The sequence below is a fragment of the Lampris incognitus genome, chromosome 4, assembly GCF_029633865.1.
Source record: "Lampris incognitus isolate fLamInc1 chromosome 4, fLamInc1.hap2, whole genome shotgun sequence".
Taxonomy (NCBI): Eukaryota; Metazoa; Chordata; class Actinopteri; order Lampriformes; family Lampridae; genus Lampris; species Lampris incognitus.
In genome coordinates, this window is record NC_079214.1 from 47,363,116 (window position 1) to 47,383,044 (window position 19,929).

The window sequence follows — 19,929 nt, forward strand, 5'->3', positions numbered from 1 at the left end:
TGGGGAAATTCATGCTCTGCATTTAACCGATCCTAGCTGTGTAGCTAGGAGCAGTGGGCAGCCGCTATGCAGCGCCGAGGGACCAACTCCAGTTCGTCTTGCCATGCCTCAGTCAGGGACACAGACAGAAGTATTAACCCTAACATGTAGTATATCTTTTTGATGGTGGGGAAAACCAGAGCACCCGGAAAAAAACCAACTGGAGACACAGGGAGAACATGCAAACTCCAACAGGGGACAACCTGGGATGACCCCCAAGGTTGGACAACCCTGGGGTTCGAACCCAGGACCTTCTTACGGTGAGGTGACAGCGCTAACCACTGGGCCACCGTCCCGCCAATATATACACTATGATTATACTATACCCTATACATTGTGATATACTACACACATGTATGTATGCATGTACTGTTGCTACATTGATATACGTATTGTCAGCTTAAGTGTTGCACAACACAATCTCCCTGAGAAATGGTTGATTACCTTATCTGACACAGCATCATAATCACCCATCTAACTGACAACAAATAAGACCTTGACAATGAAGAGGAATCACAACCAAGTGCTCATCTTTCACAACAACTTTATTAAATGTTGATTGTCAGTAACTGGAAGTTGTACTGAGGTATTATATGAATGATGTGAAATATAAATTAAAAATAACATTCAGTGTATATTGTAGAGCTTGAATTGATTGATCTTTAAAATAAACACTGAATTGTTTTCTTCCTTTCATTTTAGCTTCTGCTCTGTGCAGACGAACCTTCTGGACAACATTTCAATCATATGGATCTTCTATATAAGTTAAGAAGCCTGAGGAGAGTCTTTAACAGCTCCTGTAGGAAAACACCACAACCCTCCACTTGCCCCTCATTGCGCTCATCTTCATTACCCCGTGCAGACCTGCTGGTGGTACTTCCTGAGTACATCCAGCTGTGCAGAGCGTACCAGTATGTGTGGTCGAACGGAGGCCAACATCTGACAGGCCTCCTCCGGAGTCCAGCAGTGTAACTGCCAATGGAAAAGGGCAAATTGTCAAAACCAAAAAGCAGATGCAAATACACACAAACACATGCACAAACGTGTAGACAGGCAGGTACATGCATAGTAGTGATGGGCATGTAAGCTTTGGTTTAATTTGCCAACTGCAACCCGATCCGCGGTTAGCAAATGGATGTCCGTGATTTCAAATCCTTTTTTTTTTAAATGGCTTTGATATTTTTTTTCTGTTAATAAATGTAGGTTGATTGAAGACATGGAAGAATAGACAAGATATCTCAGTCCCCGGGGAGAAATTGGGAATAGGCAGGTCAAAACAGGTCGGGATATATTATCTGAATGAAAACAGCTAAGGTAGTTTAGGGATATCAACTGTAGATTTATTTATATTAATAATATAAAAACATATGGTTTTCTTTGCCTAAACCTGACCCCTCCGCAACCAGCTCAAACTTCACCAACAAGACTTTTTTCAACCCGAACCTGTGGGTACCATAGTTAAAAACCACGGGCCCGCAAACTTGAAGTTAACCCGTACATCACTAATACACACACACACACACACACACACACACACACACACACACACACACACACACACACACACACACACACACACACACACACACACACAAACAGGCTTGTACTGTCTCATAAAGAATTTACTTGACTCACTGGACTATACATAATTTTCCAAAACCGTCAATGGTGTTGTGAGTGCTCAACTAATGAGGAGCGGAATATCAACACGGATAGAGGAAAAAAGATTTTTTTCCTGTATCCGTACACACACACACACACACACACACACACACACACACATACACACACACTATTGGAATGTACAAACATATACACGCACACTCATTTCAAAACCTCTATGGACAAACACCCACACACTTATTTCAGAAGTACAGACTAACCCGTATGAGGTAGGCGGCGGCTAGAGTGGCACTGCGGGAGCGTCCAGCCTTACAGTGTACATAGACACTGGTGCCCTCCTCCCTGTGGCGCAAGGCAAACTCCACCCCTCGATGCAGATTCTCCAGGCTTGGAATGCCAGTCAGGTCCACGGTGCTCAGTCTCAGTTGCTCGACCCCTGCAGCACGCCACTCCTGCATTGAAGTGCATCAAGTCAAACTCACCTTAAATGTATTTTGGACATTTAGAGCCAGAGACCAGGTGCAAAGACTCACCTCGACTGAGTTGCAGAAGTACTTCGTTTCATACTCTTCATTCATGGTTATAACCCCTCTAACATTGTGTGTTTCCACTAACTGGGAAACAAACAGAATAACCGTTAGTGAGTCCTTAACTTTTTGGGGTAGCAGAGCTTAAATGGAAGCAAGATAAATTCTATGAAACAGACTTCAAATATTTGAAAATTGTAGGGTCATAATCTGCTAATACCAAATTAAGGCAAGCAACAAAAAAAAGAAAAAAAGATGAAATACAGCTCTTGAATGCTGACTGCTAATTTCCAGATTAAAAGTTAGACAAATGGGTTCATTGTTTCCCTCTTACTGTTTATGGCCAAAGACAAAGGCTTATATTTTCAACATAAATATGAAGTAACAACATTTGGCCAAGTGTAAGAAACCATAAAACATTTAGTAAATGGGCTTACATTTATTTTCATCCACACATCTTTCCAATCCTTTTACAAACAGTACACATAATAAAGATTCCTATGTGCAACTTCTGGGGGTTTTAGATTTCTATGTAACCTAGGTACAAGACACCCCATTTTATCAGAGATCGCAATCCAAGGTCCAAAATTCCAACTTTTAGTGATTTAGTCAATGGTGTGTATGACAATTTGTCTGTCTGATTTAACCAAGTATGTAATTTATTCCAGGCATCGCCGGCGAGCAGAACTTACCTCTTTTGTCATGGACTTGAATGGCAGGGCACCGAGAATGACAGTCTGGTCCACTCGATTGAACCACTGCCTGGAGGACACCTTCTCCATAACCACATTGTAAGCTAATGTGGGGTAGAAAAGCAGCCTCGCCAACGCTCCAGACATTATTAGGCAAAGTAAATAGCCCCAAATTTTAATCCGTTACATGTTCATTATTTCAAACATTGTTCAAGTCTTCATTGGATCGCCCGCCCACATTCCTGCTACCAGCATTCGACTTCCGGTAAAAAGTGGCTCAACCAATGTAAAGTAAGCATGTTGGATCGCGTGACTGATCTTTTCAAAATAAAGGCCTCGAAGGAAATTGCAGCTTCTGAGGTTAGTTTTTGCCTCTATAGCCTCTATAGGGAAAGGGTTTCGCTTGTACTTTTTTTTCTCCTTCTATCACTTAAGTCTCCGGGTTAAAGTAAACTTAAACAATACAATGAAAAAATATTTTGACTTTTGTTTTATGTCAATTGTAGAATGACATAATAAAGTCAGCGACTTTCTATAGAGTGAACATTCCATGATGTCAGCGGTTTCTGAAGAGCTAAAACGTCTGGCACCAACAATCAATCCACGGTTAGAGTCGCTTGCATTTACTATTTCAGGCCCTACACTACCACCAGAGGACGACTCTATCGCCGTATACTAGATGTCAACTGCTACCTTATGACAACTCAACACCTATTCTTGCTTTAAAGCCGCACGTGAATGACTGTGCCCCAACAATTTTTTCTCCCAAGCCATATTCTTCAAAATCTTTTTAAAATGTGATTTGGCCATTTTTTTAACGGTATTAAGAAATACCATTCAGTTGTCAACGCGTTAACGTCGGTTGTATTTTGAAGCAAAAATCGCTAAATCGGAAGTATCTCCATTTTATTTTGGCAGATACTGCAAAACTAATGCGACGATTCGGATTCCGTGATTCATAAAAAATGGACAGCCCAGTGCGCTACAACGGAGAACTAATTTATTTTTATTTCGTCAGTTTTGCCAATCCATGTTACTCAGTGAAGTCCTTATGATTCATAAATGCACCCAAATTGTTATACAACGCTAATACATAAAAAAAACAATTATATTATACAAAGCGTATTTAACATTTACTACAAAAGCGTGATAAAACAATGGCATCGCCCTGCCAATAAAGTCAGGGTTGCTTCATTGATAGCTATAAAAGCACATTTCATTTGTAAATAAAAGCCTATTTGAGGAGAATGTCGATGGAATATTGCCTGAGTGCACAAACAGCATAAAGCGCTACAAAATTTTCATAGAAAAGTGCACTCATGATGCAGTTTGCCTGTCCATTCATTGCATAAAGTAAAAGCGCCCCCCCAACACACATATACACACACACGCAAAATAAAATAAAAATAAAGTGTGCAGCACAAGATGTGAACAGCATTTTGTTTGCATCTTTCATACGTCCACTAATCTGCAATATTGTAAATCTAAACAGTGTTAGTTAAAATACGGCAAACCCCAAAAGGAATATGATACACAAGTCAATGCAGGTGTGCAGTAATCCTTTAAACAGGTAACAAGGTCGAACAGGTTCAAAGTATATTCAAAATATTTCCTGGTAACAAGATGTCCGTGTGATTAAAGCGACTACAAAAAAGCAACACCTTCCAGACTCTTATTGGTCAAATTTACCCAAAAGGTTATCTTTTTGTCATAGACTTAATGCTCAAAATATTACCTTCATGTACATAGAAAAGTAGATGTCAGAGACAAAAAGGTAGTGATCAACATCAACAGAATTCAGAACTTGTCTCAATGGACTGCATTATATGGCCAATCCAGCCACTACCAAAGAGCATGGTCAGAGGTTAGTGGTGGTGGAGTTGAGGATGTTTGGCTTGCTCCTGGTGTCACAAGCCTTGGATAGGTCTCGCTGTGGAAAAGGAAACACAGGAGTAAGAAGATTCCTTCCTACTGAACATCTAGCACAAGTAATAATTAACTTGCAACAAATAATTGACACTTTCTAGACATCGCCAAATGATGGACTGTGAGGATGGTTAGTGGTAATCCAAAAATGGTAGTGATAAAAAGAAACCCCAATAAAAAGAATCAGCATTCCAGCCTGGTTTATCATGTCTCCAACACTAACCATAAAATGAGAAGTGCCAGTTGCAGAGTCAAACACAGATCAATTTCAATACAAGTCCTGAGGTTAATTGTTATTTGTATCATGTTGCTTTTAGAAATTAAAACACACCTTGATTGAACAGATTCAATGTAGGCCAAGTCCTTCTAAAACACAAATTCAAATCATTAATATTTTGTAGACAAATTTGTATAGTTTGTAGATATTAGGCTTGTTGCCAGGGGCAGTATTCTGGTGGCATAAGGTATAAGAGCGACACTAGCAGTATAAACTCAACTGTCAATATTAGCCTTTTGTAATGTAATTAAAGCGCATATTGTTGCTCTAGCACAGATAACTGGCAACCAGGTAAAATGAATAAACACATGCCACAACACACTTAACATGCTTGATCTCTCATCAACTACAGTTCACAAGTTTTGTCACTTTACAGCCATGTGATGTCTTGCTAGTAGGGATGCATGATATTGGATTTTTGCCAATATATTTTATGCCGATATTTTCCAACTCATTTTGGCTGATTGCTAATATATGCATAGATTTTTTTCCACCTAATTGCAGAGAACAGAGTCTCTCCTGTAGTGGACTGAACTGAAGCTGCTACACTGACCACAGAAGCTGTGTGCACCCGTGCGGGTGCCCGCACTACCGATCTCTATGGCTGGCTCATTTTTTTTCCCTCTCCACGGCCCTCCAACAGGTAAAAACTACATAGAACTGTGTAAAAAATGAGTGCGATCTATTTAAAAATTATTGATTAAATACAGTACCTAGCAAAAGTATTCAACCCCCTTGACAGTCATCACTAATTTCTGGATTATAAAAGATACTCACATCTGTTCCTGGACAATATTATTTTTGTGAACCCATAAGCTCTAACAGCATGTTCCCAAAGCCAAAATAGTAAGTTGTTTCACTGACTTTTTATTAATAAATTAAAAACTAAAATATACTGCTTGCATAAGTATTCAACCCCCTTGTGCTCTGAAAGCTCCAAGTTTACAAAAATGACAAATTATTCCTAAAACAAACTCAGGTAAACACAATTGGACATAATTAGTGTGCACCTGTAAGTTATAAAGTAACGGTCTTGTTTATGGGTATAAAAAGCACTCTGTGTAAAGTTCATTAGCCAGGCATGAACTTCATCAGAAAATGAAGACAAAGGAGCATAATACTGAAGTAAGAGACAAAGTGATTAAAATGCAGAAGGCGGGAAAGGGATACAAAACAATATCAAAGTGTTTGGATGTCCCATGTAACAGTTGGATCCATTGTCAGAAAGTGGAAGCTTTATCACACCACCCAGACACTTTCTAGGACAGGCCATCCTTCAAAGCTGTGTCCGAGCAAGACGTGGGCTGGTGAGGAAAGCCACAGATGATCCTACAATCACTTTGAAGGCGCTCCAGCGGTCAGCGGCTAAAACTGGAGTAAATGTGCATGAGTCAACCATAGCACGTGCTCTCCATTAATCTGGCTTGTATGGCAGGGTGGCAAGAAAGAAGCTGTTGCTCAAAAATATGCATCTAAAAGCACGCTTGGAGTTTGCTACTAAGCATGAGAGAGGCCCAGTTAGGATGTAGGTAAAGGTTTTGTGGTCAAATGAGATGAAAGTTGAGTTTTTTGGCCAAAACTCAAAGCATTACGTGTGGTGCAAACCTAACACGTCAAAGTCCGGACCTCAACCCCATTGAAAATCTGTGGCACAGACTGAAAATTGTAGTCCAGAGGCGCCATCCCACCAACCTGCAAGACTTGTACAAATTCTGCCAAGAAAAATGGGCAAAAATTACTCCAGAATAATGTGCAAAGCTTGTACATAATTACCCCAAGAGAATCATGGCTGTTATTGCAGCAAAAGGGTACTCTACAAAGTATTGATATGTGGGGGTTGAAAATTTACGCAAGCACTATATTTTAGTTTTTATATTATTTTAAAAAGTCAGCGAAACATAACTTATTTTGGCTTTGGGAACATGCTGTTAGAGCTTATGTGTTCACAAAAATAATATTGTTCAAGAACAGATTGTGCGACTATCTTTTATAATCCAGAAATTAGTGATGACTGTCAAGGGAGTTGAACACTTTTGCAAAGCGCTGTACCTTATTGTACCAGAGGCAATGTGACACAGCAATGCAACCTTGAGTTGTTGTTTTTTTTTTTTTCATTGCACATTAAAATAATTCAGTCAAATTAATGTGTATCCATGATCCTATAGTTAAAACGATCTAGTTAATCAATTCAGCTTGTTAAAGCATTTACCACTTAACTTACCCATTTTCAAAAGTAGCCTACTTGAAATCTCCTCAGAAAACACTGTGGATATATAACCACATGCAACACAGACACAGTTGGTGTAGCAGGTAAAAAAAAAACTGTTTGCCCCACCATAGGCGACAATCCTGTGGGTGCTCTAGCACCTACCAAAAGGTTAAGCACCCATGGGGAAGGCCGATCAAAAACAAAATAAATAAATAACTAGATAAGACTGTGCTGGCATTTCGTTTCACGTTGTGTCTACATCGGGCAGATGACAGCAGCTTAGTAAGCATACATCAGGGTAATTACTAAGGCAAGCACAATAAAAGTGATTCTGTGACGGTAATCACCTTGGTGGTATTCACTTAGCTTGAGCATCCACAGGCAAAAACAAATCGGCACCTACTATGCATCCCACCTATGTGACATGCCGCATTCGTGCCTAGTCAACAGTTCGTGTCACATGTGCTAATTAAAAAGTGTCATCTTATCGGCCTTTCATATCGGTATTTTGGGCCAATGCCGATATTTAATTTTAAAGCCTTTATCGGCTGATACCGATGACGTGCCGATATCATCATGCATCCCTACCTGCTAGTATCAAATAAGAGCATAACCTGGGGTCAATTACAGCCTCAAACGAACATACATGTCTTTGAGTCCACTGCCAAACCTTATTGGGCATTTCTAAACTTAGAAACTTTATAAAACTGGCATGATGGCAGAGGATTTGCAATTAACAAGCAGGAGGACTGATGACACCCCCCACACATACTACCTTTCTCTATGGGGTGTCTGTGTATCAGTTACCAACTTTTATAGTAAGAGTTAACAGCATCAAAAATGTGACAGCATTGTGACACACCTACAAGACACTGATATTAAAACCTCTTAAGACACTTAACTGTGAGTTGCTGAAAGAAGCAAAGCAAAAAAAAGAACCCCCCCCTACAAAAAAAAGAACAATTACCACAAACTCTGAGTATGTGCTGGCAACAGAGGTCATGCTGCAGTTACGTTGTAGACTAGCAGAGGTCATCAACGCACCACTCAGAGGAGTCCCCTTCACATGAGCCATGTTCTCTTTGTTACACCCCTGCAGATTTGGATGAGGAGACTTTCCACGCACTATAGTCCTTGATGCTAAACCCTGGATGACCCAAACCATGTCAGATGGAAGGAAAAATAAACAAATGTTATCACTGTATTATACGATTTTATTCCGCTTAAATAATTCTGGCTTAAATTTGTGAAGATTGTGATTTCTGTATTTTGAACAAGATCTGACACAATGTAAACACTGACTCAAAGGCCCAGAAAGTTGAATCAGTTAATCTGGGCAAAAAACTTAGTGGGAAAGACGAGCTCTTTCATTTAAGTGACTTGCATAATGCCAGTTTCGGTCATTATGCAACTGTGCCGTTTATAAGGTTTGGATACGTGCCATCAGCTGAGACTGAAGAAGTCACTTAGATTAGTGATGAATTGTTTATACTGCTAAACGTTTTGTCCAGATGAACTGATTCAACCTTTTATCAGGACACTGGCCGAAAGATTAATTTTATGTAATTTCCTGGTGGATTTGGTTTGCAGAGTTGCTATTTCATAACAACAAAGTTAATATGTTAGAAGTCTTGTTTCCGTTTTCTAAAGTAATTCTTTGTGTTTCTGTATTTTGTTGCAGTCACTAAGAATCATAGGATGCCAGTAACAGGAAGTTAAGTCATGTGACCAGTAATCAGGAAGTAAGTGAGCATGACACAGAGAGCTGCTGTTTTATTGTATCTGAGTTAATCCAGCAACATCTGCATACATCTTATGCCTTTGGTAGCAATGTGGGTATGTATTGATTGTTTTATCGTTATCCACAATCGCAAATCATTAGTTTTGGGACAATGTTACATTCTGACAAGTTGGATGCTAGAAAATCTACCCAGTTACTATTGCTAATGGCTACACTGTTCCTTGGCCACTGGATGTTTATATAAGAATAATTACAAATTAATAAATGAATAGATAATAGATTACATGTTAAAATATGATGCCATATATTACATCTGAAGTTAAATATACAATAAATACAACCTGTAACAGTAAAAAACAAGGGGATTTAATTCATATTAAAGACTGAGTTGGTATATTTAAATTGTGTATATCTGTACATGTTTTTGTATGTTTTAGTTTCACCCTTCCTTGCAACATCAATAAACTTGTGGACAAGGGGCCAACTGTCTGAGTCTTGATGTTAGGAAGGTGTTTATCTGACTGTCAACTTATATACCACAAATATCGAGGACAGCATAGTTGCCATACAGCTCAGAAAATTGAATCAATTCTCTATTGATAACTGAATAAAAGAATACAATTCTGTAGTTTAAAATGGTTATGGACCTGATTTTTTGCCACTTGCAGATTACTAACACTAATGATTAAAAAAAAACTCTTCCTTCCAATAAATGAGCTAGGTTTTGTATTTACTGTAAGAGCTTTACTCTCCATGCCATTCCTATAAATGGTTGTGCACACTAACACTGGAAAAGCAAAAGGATTCAAGAGAAATACTAACCCTATTTGCTGAGTGAAGGAGATTTGGCACAGGTGAGCGACAGACAGTTCCAGCATGGGTTGAGCGCATGGTGCTGTTAGAGGTGGCACTGGAAATGCTGGCAGTAGCATTTAACTGGTTAAGGATTGGTGGGTGGATAAAGGAGATATAGGCAAGGAGTTAGCAACACAGGTTGTATACAGCCAAACTACAATTTCAATAGTCCAGACATTTAGAAACAAAGAATAAGCAGACTAGCCAAAAACCTCCCTTCTTGCTATTAAAGTTCACCATGCACTTAGTTTATAGTCTTGTGAGTCTGACCAATGTCATTAGTGAGCACATGTACACCAATATTTTTATATGAATGTTATATGTGATTAAGTGATGACCATGTGAACAAGGATTTTTTTTTTTTTAATTACAATATCCTGGATACAGTTGTAGTCGGAGAGTGTATTTAGGATTAAAACTTGGGGTATTCAGATATTTGTTGGGTAATTTAAAGGTTGTTTTGTTGTGGATAGATCCTAATTACACTATTGCTCTCAATAAGGTTTTTTCCAAACTAACTAACTCTTGCTGCCACCTCACAAGTGACAACGGCTGGATAGACAGCCCCCATCAGGTAATGGCGAAGCAATTATTTATATAGAAAAATGAACAAAACAAAAAAAGAAGTTTAAAAATTCTAGGGACTAGCCAGAAACTGTCTTTATGCTTAAATAATTTTACTGTACCTGATATGGCTGCAACTGAACTCCTGGCAGTGGTGTTAAAAAAAAAGGAGGGAAACTCATACGTACATTAAGGGTGTGCAGGTGGTATTAAAAAAAAAAAGGAGGGAAACTCATACGTACATTAAGGGTGTGCAAGGGGTGTTCATAATTATAGTTATTTGGACTTTTCTAGCTGTATTTAAAGCAGACTATGAAAGAAAAGTTGTTTTTTTTGTTGACAATTCTGGTGAACAGCTTAATCTAACAATTGCATTATTTAGAATAAAAGGACCTTAATTGAATTGCTGTACGCATGTAAACCTGGTTGTTCATCTTTTATGGGTTTTGGTCTGGCCTCCCTCTTATTGGGAGTGACTTCCAAAAGGCATGGCCACTCCAAAGAGTGGACGTTGTGGTTAATGCAATAATGCCAAAAAGTATTGTCACCTTTCGTGATTTGCTGGGGGTCATGGTGCCGAGGAACCTCCTCTTAGAGGGTGTTCGGACTGCTGTTCCGTACAACATGTCTTCTTCTGTCTGTTTGTTTTTCTTAAGATGCTGTTAGGATTTCGAGGAAAGAGGATAAATTCGAGTTCACAGTAAATGGTACCAAACAAGTTGCAAGGGAGAGGGTTCCCTTACCCGTTCGTGTTTCTCCTTTTCCTTCTCTATGCGGTGTAACTCCCACTGCTCCTCCACATACTGCAGGAACTTCTGTCCATTCACAAGAAATTCTCTTCCCTGATCACCCTCCCACATATCAATTTGTGCTTTTAGCTTCTTTTCAAGCTATAAGATAAATAAGTGAACACACGCACGCACGCACGCACGCACGCACGCACGCACGCACACACACACACACACACACACACACACACACACACAGTAAATACTGTGATGCACAGTTTATTTTCATAATACATGAAAACTGGAGAAAAAAAAAAGTGAACTTGCATCTTACTTTGGGCAAGCTTTTCTGTAGCTCAGATCTCTGCTTCTCCTCTTTAAGCAGATTCCCTCCTCTGTTTGTGAACCTTGCTGGATCTGTGGCCTTTTTCTGTCAAATTGACAGGGGAGTCAGATCATGACTTTAGAGTGACACCTGTTTCTAATATACCTACCATTACTGTCAACAAATAGGCTTTCCTGACCTGATTGTTGTACCATTAAGCCCCTGACTGTATTTATTTTTAGCGACGTTGTGTGCACACACACCAAATCTTTTTTTAAACGGTTAAGAACTGTATTTTAATTTATCACATCTTCATGCTCACCTAAGGAAAACTTGAGTGAAGAACTGCTTTAATGAGCAGTCTCACAGCATACAATTACATACTTTTTTTTAAGTCTAATCAAGGTTGGCAATAACAATTACATACTTCTTGATTAAACTATTGATTATACATAGGTAAAATATTAATGTTTTCATTCATCTTTTTGATACATTTATCTACTTTGTGTTGCCTGTGCTTATTCTTGCATTTGGTTGCAAACTGGGTATGGGTTTGTTTTTTTTTGTGGATTTTTCCACCTTTTTCTCCCAATTGTACTTGGCAAATTACCCCACTCTTCCGAGCCATCCCAGTCACTGCTCCACCCCTTCTGCCGATCCGGGGAGTGCTGCAGACTACCACATGCCTCCCCCAATACATGTGGAGTTGCTAGCCGCTTCTTTTCACCTGACAGTGAGGAATTTCACCAGGGGGACGTAGCGCATGGGAGGATCACGCCATGCGCTACGTGACGCAGTTCCGTGACGCCAGTTCCTCCTCCCCTGAACAGGTGCCCCGACCGACCAGAGGAGGCGCTAGTGCAGCGACCAGAACACATACCTACATCCGGCTTCCCAACCAAAGACACAGCCAATTGTTTCTGTAGGGGCGCCCGACCAAGCCAGAGGTAACACGGGGATTCGAACTGGTGATTCCCGTGTTGGTAGGCAACGGAATAGACCGCCACACCAACTGGACGCCCCTAAAACTGGGTATCTTTTAAAGTGCTCAATGAATAAAGCTGACTTGACTTCCATTGCAAAAATACATAAATCGAGAAGGGCTACAGTCAAATCTTATTCATCATCTGCAAAATTTCTGCAATTTACTCCAACAAACTTTTAAGATCAACTCAAGTTCACCTCTGTAAATTACCACAAGGGTAATTATAATCAGTAATTCCCTATCAGAATGTAAATCTGTACAAGTTTCCCAAAAATAGTCTGACCATTTATCTCTTCATTGGCTAGGTATACCAACTAATCTAGCATTACGTGTTGTTGGGCATTCACGACTCTGCATTTTAGTAGTCATCAACTACTCCCAAAAAGTAATTGAGTAGTAGATTAATTTTTATTAACCTAAAATCAAGGATTAATTCTTGTCAAAAAGTTCTCTAATAACCAGTAAAGGGTTAACCAATGTCGATTGGCTCTGAGAGACTTGTTTCCAAATGAGCTGCGATTTGATTGGACTAATCCCCCAGCAGCAAGCCTGTCTGAGCTGGATATACTGCAGTAACAACGGTCTGCTTTCTTGCAGGTGTTTCGGTTTTCATAGTGTGATGTTCAGTATTAGGGGAATACACCTTTACACATAGTAACTGTGTTAACTGGTGACTTTCAGCCGAGTGCATCCGTGGTTGTCGTGACAGCAGCTGTTGAAAAGCTTATAAGCCTTAAAATTATCTTAAATTTAATGTTCAATACATTAAGTATTCGTCTGGTCCTTTTTGTCCTACATTATGCAAATTAAACCTTGTCGCCAGCAAGAAGGATTCACATTTCTTGAAGTTACTTTAGTTAGCAGAGCAGCTAGCGTCTAATGAGGAATTTGACATTACGACATTATTTGACATTATAACGTTGCAGATTAAATGACTAAATATGGGTCACTTTCCGATTGAGGTTAACAGTATAAAATATAGCTGCACTGCCAGCTGTGGTTTGTTTCCCACATTATAAGAAATGTTACGAGAGGTGAATGAGTCTTGCTGAGCATAATTTAACTTACTAAATGGTTAACGTAGATATTTAACACTTATGAGTGTGTATTTAAAATTGATTAAAGTAAAATTAAAAGCTTTTAGGAGGATACTGTTCTGTTCGTATTTTCAACAGCTTCCGTCACTAAAGTCACCAGTTAATGTGGCCACTTGTTAAACTGAAACACAGGGATAGCAGGAGTCTTCTCTTTTATAAATACCTTAAACACTGTTTATTTAACATGGCATTAACGTAGAAAATAATTGTTCAAAAAAATCTATGTTCAACAGCCAAAGTTATGTGAACCTAGCTACAGCGCCCCCAGCTGCATTACTGTAGATGCATTGCCACTGCTGAAAGATTAGTCTACAACTATGCAGTGTCGACTAGTGGATTTGATAGTTGAATATTCTGTGAAACCCCTAAACTGCTTTTTGTTGCCATCACTGGGATGTTGGAGCTCAGACTTTGATGAAGCAGTGCACTTGATAAGAGCTGATTGGTTAATTGGAATCATTATTTTGCTAATGGCAAAGTGTTTTGAGTTCCGATGTGACTCGATAGCTCAGACATGGTCAAAGCAATTTCTTTTGTGTTTCTGCCTGGACTGTGCATGATTTTCTTCACAAACATGAGTTAGAGATAGGATGCTACTTCTGGAAAACAAAGAGCGTACCTCCAGCTCCAAGAAGAGTCTCCAGCTCTGTTCCCATTGATGAACCCCTTCAAAAAGCTCCTTATGTTCCTCATAATGCTGCTTCAAACGCTGGATCTCAGTATCATGCAGCCTCAGAAGTTCCTCTGTAAAATCCTCTGAAATCACACAACAGAACTGATCTTTAACCTCTTGTTTTACTTTCAAAACACATTTTACTTTTTAACATTGTGAGGATTCAGGGGTTAGTATCTAAAATGCAGTAAGTCCCTCACCACTAAAATATGGCACAAAAGCATGTCGCTGTTCACGGCTGCAGAAACACTTCTCCCAAAACACAGCAATCTCAGTGCGGATGGCTTCAGTAACATTATGGATGTTAAGCAATTTGAGCCCCTCCAGACGCTGAACCTCTGCTTCTAACTGACGAGGGAAAACAGAAAAAAATTTAAGCAAAATGCCGAGTAAAAGCCTTGAGAGACCAAAACATTAATTTTCATGTTAAATAACACATATAGGAAACTGGGGAAATCATGAGAATATAAAAAGACAGATTCATTATTTTCCTTAAATAAACCATGTTTCTTTTTGCCCTTTGTTTCTATTTTTTTTTTTATGGATTTGTTTTCTGTACAGTGGAAAACCCCAGTAAAAATCTTGTTAAAAAAAGACCAATTTAAAAAAAACTTGGGAACCCTATCTGAACTACGTAGAGCCTGGTGTCTGCCATCATGCTACAGAGATTTTCTTGATTGTCCTTATTGCACATTATCATTGCAACAGATGGGACTGTGTGTATGAAACTTAGCTGGTGTTCTGTGTTTTTGAGCTAGTTGATTTTATTGGTTAGTTAGTCTTCTGTACTTTTGTCTTTTTTTCCTATGGATTTCATAATGTATCCATCTTCTACTTGTAAAAAACTAATAAATATATTATTAAAAAAAGACAGTCATGTGCTTAGAAATAAAACCAAAACTTAAGTAATAACATAACGGTATTGTAGAATGTTCGAAGTTTATTCCCCCTTACAGCTTCCAGGTTCTTCCTTTTGGATGTGACCATGTGTTCAGAGAGAGCCTCTCTCTCCTCTTGGGGGACCTCCAGTCGGGCCCACAGCCCCTGGATCCTCTCCCGATGAGTCTCACATGTTGCCTCCAACTCCGTCTTACGTTCTTCCAGCTATGACATCAACACAGTGTCGCTCAGTAGCAGCAAGGTTAGCACAGTATACTCAGTACAGTCAATGTGTGAACATGAATAACTTTGACTAGAAGAGACAGCAGTGTTGAGGGCACTATATTGTGTTGATATTTCACTTGGCTATACAGAAATTTTTCTAAACCAGATAACAACATCAAAGTGCCACATTTACTGAATATCAACCTCCTGCTATGCATGTCATACTTTTGGCACTATACAAAATGTTTGTTAAAAACATTAAATTCCTATAAAATTTACACGATGGCCAGCAATCTATAAACCAGTGGTTCTCATCTGTGATCTATTTGACGCCTAGTACCGTTAGTTTTCTATTCTGTAGGTTAATTACATTCACTATTCTAGTGTAACATCCAAACACGCTTTGATCTGGCTACTGGAATACCTGGCAGAAAAAAAAAAAAAAAAGCAAAGCTGGAAGCACCAAGAACTGTAATTCATTAGAAATTCCAGACACAGCCTCTCAAAATTATTACAAGCAGGCTTCATGATGTTTGTTTACCAGGCAAAGGAGTAGTTTAAGCGATGTGATGTTCTCTAGGGACAGGCAGAATGCCTCTTCATCCTCGCAGATAATGTCCTTCTCAAAACTGGTCTCTGGAATCTGGTCCAGATCCTGCATGCACAGAATGATCTGCTTCTTCAGGTCCACAAACTCTGCATGCCGCCTCTCCTGAAAAGACAGGGCAATGTCATGAGATATCCAGTTTTTCTGGAGATCACAAACATACAGGTAGTGTTTGAAACTGCATACTACAGAGTAGTGGAGGATTTTTTTCTGCAATTTAAACTGCGGCATGAAATAATACAGGAATTTTCACCAGATGGATGAATTGCATTGACTTGAAAAGCTCTATTTGGAATTAATTTATCTTTCTAGAATGACTGGGGGTATTTTGTAGGGGATTGCATCTGCACAGAAAATAAAAACAATTGTAAAAAAAAAAGAAAAAAAAAAAGCTGAATTGTAGAGATTTTTGTTTTTGTTAGAGAGTAGTGTGTAAATATGTGGCCATCTAACCATGAGAGCTGAAAATTTCTGTGCATGCGTGGCACACAGTAGGTAGAAGGCCCCTTTAGACAAAGACACAATGGCAGCACTGCGCTCTGAAACTCATTATTTCAAATGGCTTGTGCCGCTCTATGACGAATACTATACTGACATTATACTGATACTTTGTTACAATTTTAATGATACTAATCATTTCTTAAATGGGTATGTGATTTTTCAAAATAATGGTAATTTTAAAAAAAATCATTACACTTAACGCAAATCACAAGACATATACTGGCCATTATAAGAAATTACAAAAGCAAATATGAGTACAATTAAATAAACAAAAATTAAAAAATTAAATGAAAAGAGTCCAATATTTTACAGAAATACTATTATTAAATAATGAGATAAATATAACAAATATGAATAAAATAAATTAAAATACCAACAACATAAAACATGTGCACTTCTTAAAGATTTCATAATCTTCCTAAACAGGCCTTGATTTTTCCTGGGCAACTTCCACTTTCTACATATCCAACCATTTAGGCTTCCTGACAGCAGAAAAAAAATACTTCATTAATTATCTTGCATTCTGACATTTCTTCAGAAATCCAAACGGAAAGACCTTGGCATTTTATTTACTTCCTTTTGATTGTTCATAAAGATTTCCTTATCTTCTTAAGCTACATGAAAAAGCAAGTTATCTTTTCACATAAGTTACACGTTACAGATAATTTAACACTTCCTACCTTCTCACATGTATATCTTGGCGTCTTTGCTCAAGTTTTAGATTGGTGTTCAGTAAAAATAACTTTTTTAACTTTAAGCCGATTTCGCCTCTGACTAATTGTCTCTCCTCCATAGGGAAAAAAAACCTCTCTGCTGGAATCATGTGATTGCAGCTATTCCCCAATCCTCTGTGAATAGTACACGTAGCCATTGTTACTCTAATTAATGATCACAGCAATTTGCATATGAACCCAATCGCTGGTTTCGGTTTTTATACAACTGTGCTGTTTATAACGTTGGAGATACCTGCGGTAAGCTGACTGACACTTAATGAGTAATGAAACGTGTCTCCCACTAAACTTAAATATCCAGATGAACTGATTATTCTTTCTACACCTGGATTATTGAGCATGCATCAAGACGTTACTCGTGTTGCTGATTCCAGGATTCTTTGTCAATGCCTTTTAAGATTGCTGTGCCACAGCCAAGACTGATTTTCAAAATTTCAGTGTTAATGTACTATATACTCATTTTACATCACAGTTAGAATGAGACATGTGAGTAGCATCGGCAGTATGTGGCTTCGAACACAGCCAGAGCTAATTTCAGTGTATGAACACTATGTTAGAAAGTGTCACCGTTAACACATTGTTTGAAATGATCTTGGAGCATATGAAATGTTGGAGAAATTATATGTGCTTATGTGAGAAAAATAAATGTGGTGTGCTGTACCCATTAACTGCCCCATTTAGAGCCTAAATACTGTCACACACCCTGCTTTCCATTTAACTACACAGGGTTGAACGACATTAATAAACATGGCTCCCACCTTTTCTGCTGTCTGCGTGGCGATGTGCTGGTGGAGGTTGTCTAGCTGTTCCAGGGATGGGACAGAGTCTGGGGCAATCTTATATGGCATGCAGCACAGAATGTCACTCAGGTCCTGGTCCTGTTCCATCAGGGCTTTCAACTGTTGCATGCGCTGACTCTTCTCCTTCACCAGGACCTCCACCCGTGTACGGATGTCCTTCTCTTGCTGGAGCATGCTGATCCCAACATCCTCCTAAACACACCGATATGAGGAAAGAATTGAAAAACAGATTAATAAAACTCACTGTATGAGGAATGCTGACCCCCATGCCTGTCCCTCTCATCATATCCTCATTGTTGTCAGTAGCTAATGGTTACTGATCAGCAACATTTATCATTACAATTGGGGTATTGCTCATCAGATTACTTTGTAAATTACACACATTTTTTCCAATCCAAAATCTATAACATTCAGTGAATTTATGTTCTGGTTAAATGTTGGAAGTCTATGATAGCAGCAAGAAGCTTTGCCATCTGTTTAAGTATGAATACTAGAATAATAAAAAAAAAAAACATTACAGAATGTGATATGTAGTTATACAACTGGTGAATCCTTTCCAGGATTCTATACATTTAAAAATACCCAGTTAAGAGGGTTATCAACTGATGCTTGCCTTACCTCAAACAGGGGCAGCTGGAGATCCAGACAGAGTTTTTCCATTTCTTTCCTGCACGTTTCGATGCTGCTAATGAGCCTCTTCTTTAGAGATTCCTCCTCAGCAATCATCATCTCCAGTAAATCCTGACGGTAAAACAAATTACATCAGATCAGAGTAGAGGCCCAGTTATCAGACTAAATAAAGACAACCAGAACCGTAATCTATTAGATCTCTGAGCAACCCTTGCTCAGAGATATTAATACAACAATATCATAGAGAGGTACATATATCCAGATTGGCATGTGAAATGAAGTATTCCATTACATTGGGTCTCCAAAGGAGTTGAATCAAGTGCAACTGGACTTGGTATATATCCGTGAAGACGTTTCGCCTCTCAAAAAGGGGCTTTCTCAGTTCTTGCCTTTCTGACTAGACTAAGCTAGTCTGACTGGCTGGTGATGAGACTCAGAATGTATCTTCTTTGGAATCGTTGTCAGAGCTATAGATTTGCATGGCTCTTTGTGTTCCGATGTTTACCAACGACCGTCGCTAACAGAGCCATAGATCTTGGTATACATTCGTCTTCACGGATATATACCAAGTCCAGTTGCACTTGATTCGACTCCTTTGGATAACCATGACCTGGGTGAATGAGAACATTCACAGACATTACATTGGGTCGCTACCTTAATGTGGTTCTTGACAACATTTGTTCTCTGTAGTCGCTGGTCTTCCGGGATACCGATCTCTTCCCAGATGTCTTTGAGATGACATAGAGCTTTATTCAAGCAGGCCACGGACTCCGCTGCGAGCACCTCACTAGATGGAACAGCCAAGTCGAGCATTTTCATGTACTGACAGTTAATACGTTCAAGAAACGCAAATAATCGGCGCTACTTTAACGACTTCTTTAAAAAAAGAAGAACCTAACCGAAATACAAATTTATGCATATTAACACAGCGTTATTCAAGTTAGCTATCAAACTGTAAATCCATAACCAAATGAACTGTCTGGGGAGTTTCGCTAGCTCGGCTGAGTAAGTTGTGTAGCCGTCTTTCAAAACAACAGCTAACACTAGCAGCCAACTAATTATACTGCTACTTGTAAGAGCCGTTAAAAAATACCCAGTTACGTACGGTGTGATAATGTGATATAATGTAATATGATGTGATAGCGTCATTTTACCTCTTTCTCATCGTTGATTTCCAGGCTTCTTTTGCGATTTGTAGTAGCTAAATAAACGAAATTGTTTAAAACTGGGTTAGACACGGAACGTCCCCTGAGCCTCAGTCTTGTCTGTTCAGATTCAAAATACGCGTATACAAC

At 39.0% G+C, this 19,929-nt stretch overlaps 2 protein-coding genes across 2 annotated transcripts; both read right to left on the minus strand.

Annotated features, from left to right (window-relative positions):
- Positions 1-572: 572 nt before the first annotated feature.
- Positions 573-3,120, minus strand: ptpmt1 (protein tyrosine phosphatase mitochondrial 1). The gene is made up of 4 exons (XM_056278604.1): positions 2,882-3,120; positions 2,196-2,276; positions 1,923-2,114; positions 573-1,011 (listed from the first exon to the last, which is right to left on the minus strand). The coding sequence occupies exons 1-4, from the start codon at positions 3,026-3,028 to the stop codon at positions 889-891; spliced, it is 543 nt and encodes a 180-aa protein (XP_056134579.1). The 5' UTR covers positions 3,029-3,120; the 3' UTR covers positions 573-888.
- Positions 3,121-4,692: 1,572 nt separating this feature from the next.
- Positions 4,693-19,887, minus strand: prc1b (protein regulator of cytokinesis 1b). Its single transcript, XM_056279001.1, has 14 exons — positions 19,789-19,887; positions 19,289-19,421; positions 18,623-18,745; positions 17,963-18,196; positions 15,907-16,077; positions 15,216-15,365; positions 14,462-14,609; positions 14,208-14,344; positions 11,516-11,611; positions 11,197-11,343; positions 11,002-11,112; positions 9,857-9,970; positions 8,261-8,440; positions 4,693-4,811 (listed from the first exon to the last, which is right to left on the minus strand). The coding sequence occupies exons 1-14, from the start codon at positions 19,797-19,799 to the stop codon at positions 4,740-4,742; spliced, it is 1,827 nt and encodes a 608-aa protein (XP_056134976.1). The 5' UTR covers positions 19,800-19,887; the 3' UTR covers positions 4,693-4,739.
- Between the last annotated feature and the right edge of the window lie 42 nt (positions 19,888-19,929).

What these genes read in the sequence shown, in the direction of transcription:
- ptpmt1 (XM_056278604.1), bottom strand. Translation starts at nt 3,028, where the DNA reads ATGTCTGGAGCGTTGGCGAGGCTGCTTTTCTACCCCACATTAGCTTAC. An exon ending in TCAAGTCCATGACAAAAGAG is followed by an intron (nt 2,277 to 2,881) that starts GTAAGTTCTGCT and finishes TTTGTTTCCCAG; the next exon opens with TTAGTGGAAACACACAATGT. An exon ending in CCGCCGCCTACCTCATACGG is followed by an intron (nt 1,012 to 1,922) that starts GTTAGTCTGTAC and finishes TTCCATTGGCAG; the next exon opens with TTACACTGCTGGACTCCGGA.
- prc1b (XM_056279001.1), bottom strand. An exon ending in CCCCCAGCAAATCACGAAAG is followed by an intron (nt 9,971 to 11,001) that starts GTGACAATACTT and finishes ATCCTTAACCAG; the next exon opens with TTAAATGCTACTGCCAGCAT. An exon ending in GCACATACTCAGAGTTTGTG is followed by an intron (nt 4,812 to 8,260) that starts GTAATTGTTCTT and finishes CCTTTTCCACAG; the next exon opens with CGAGACCTATCCAAGGCTTG.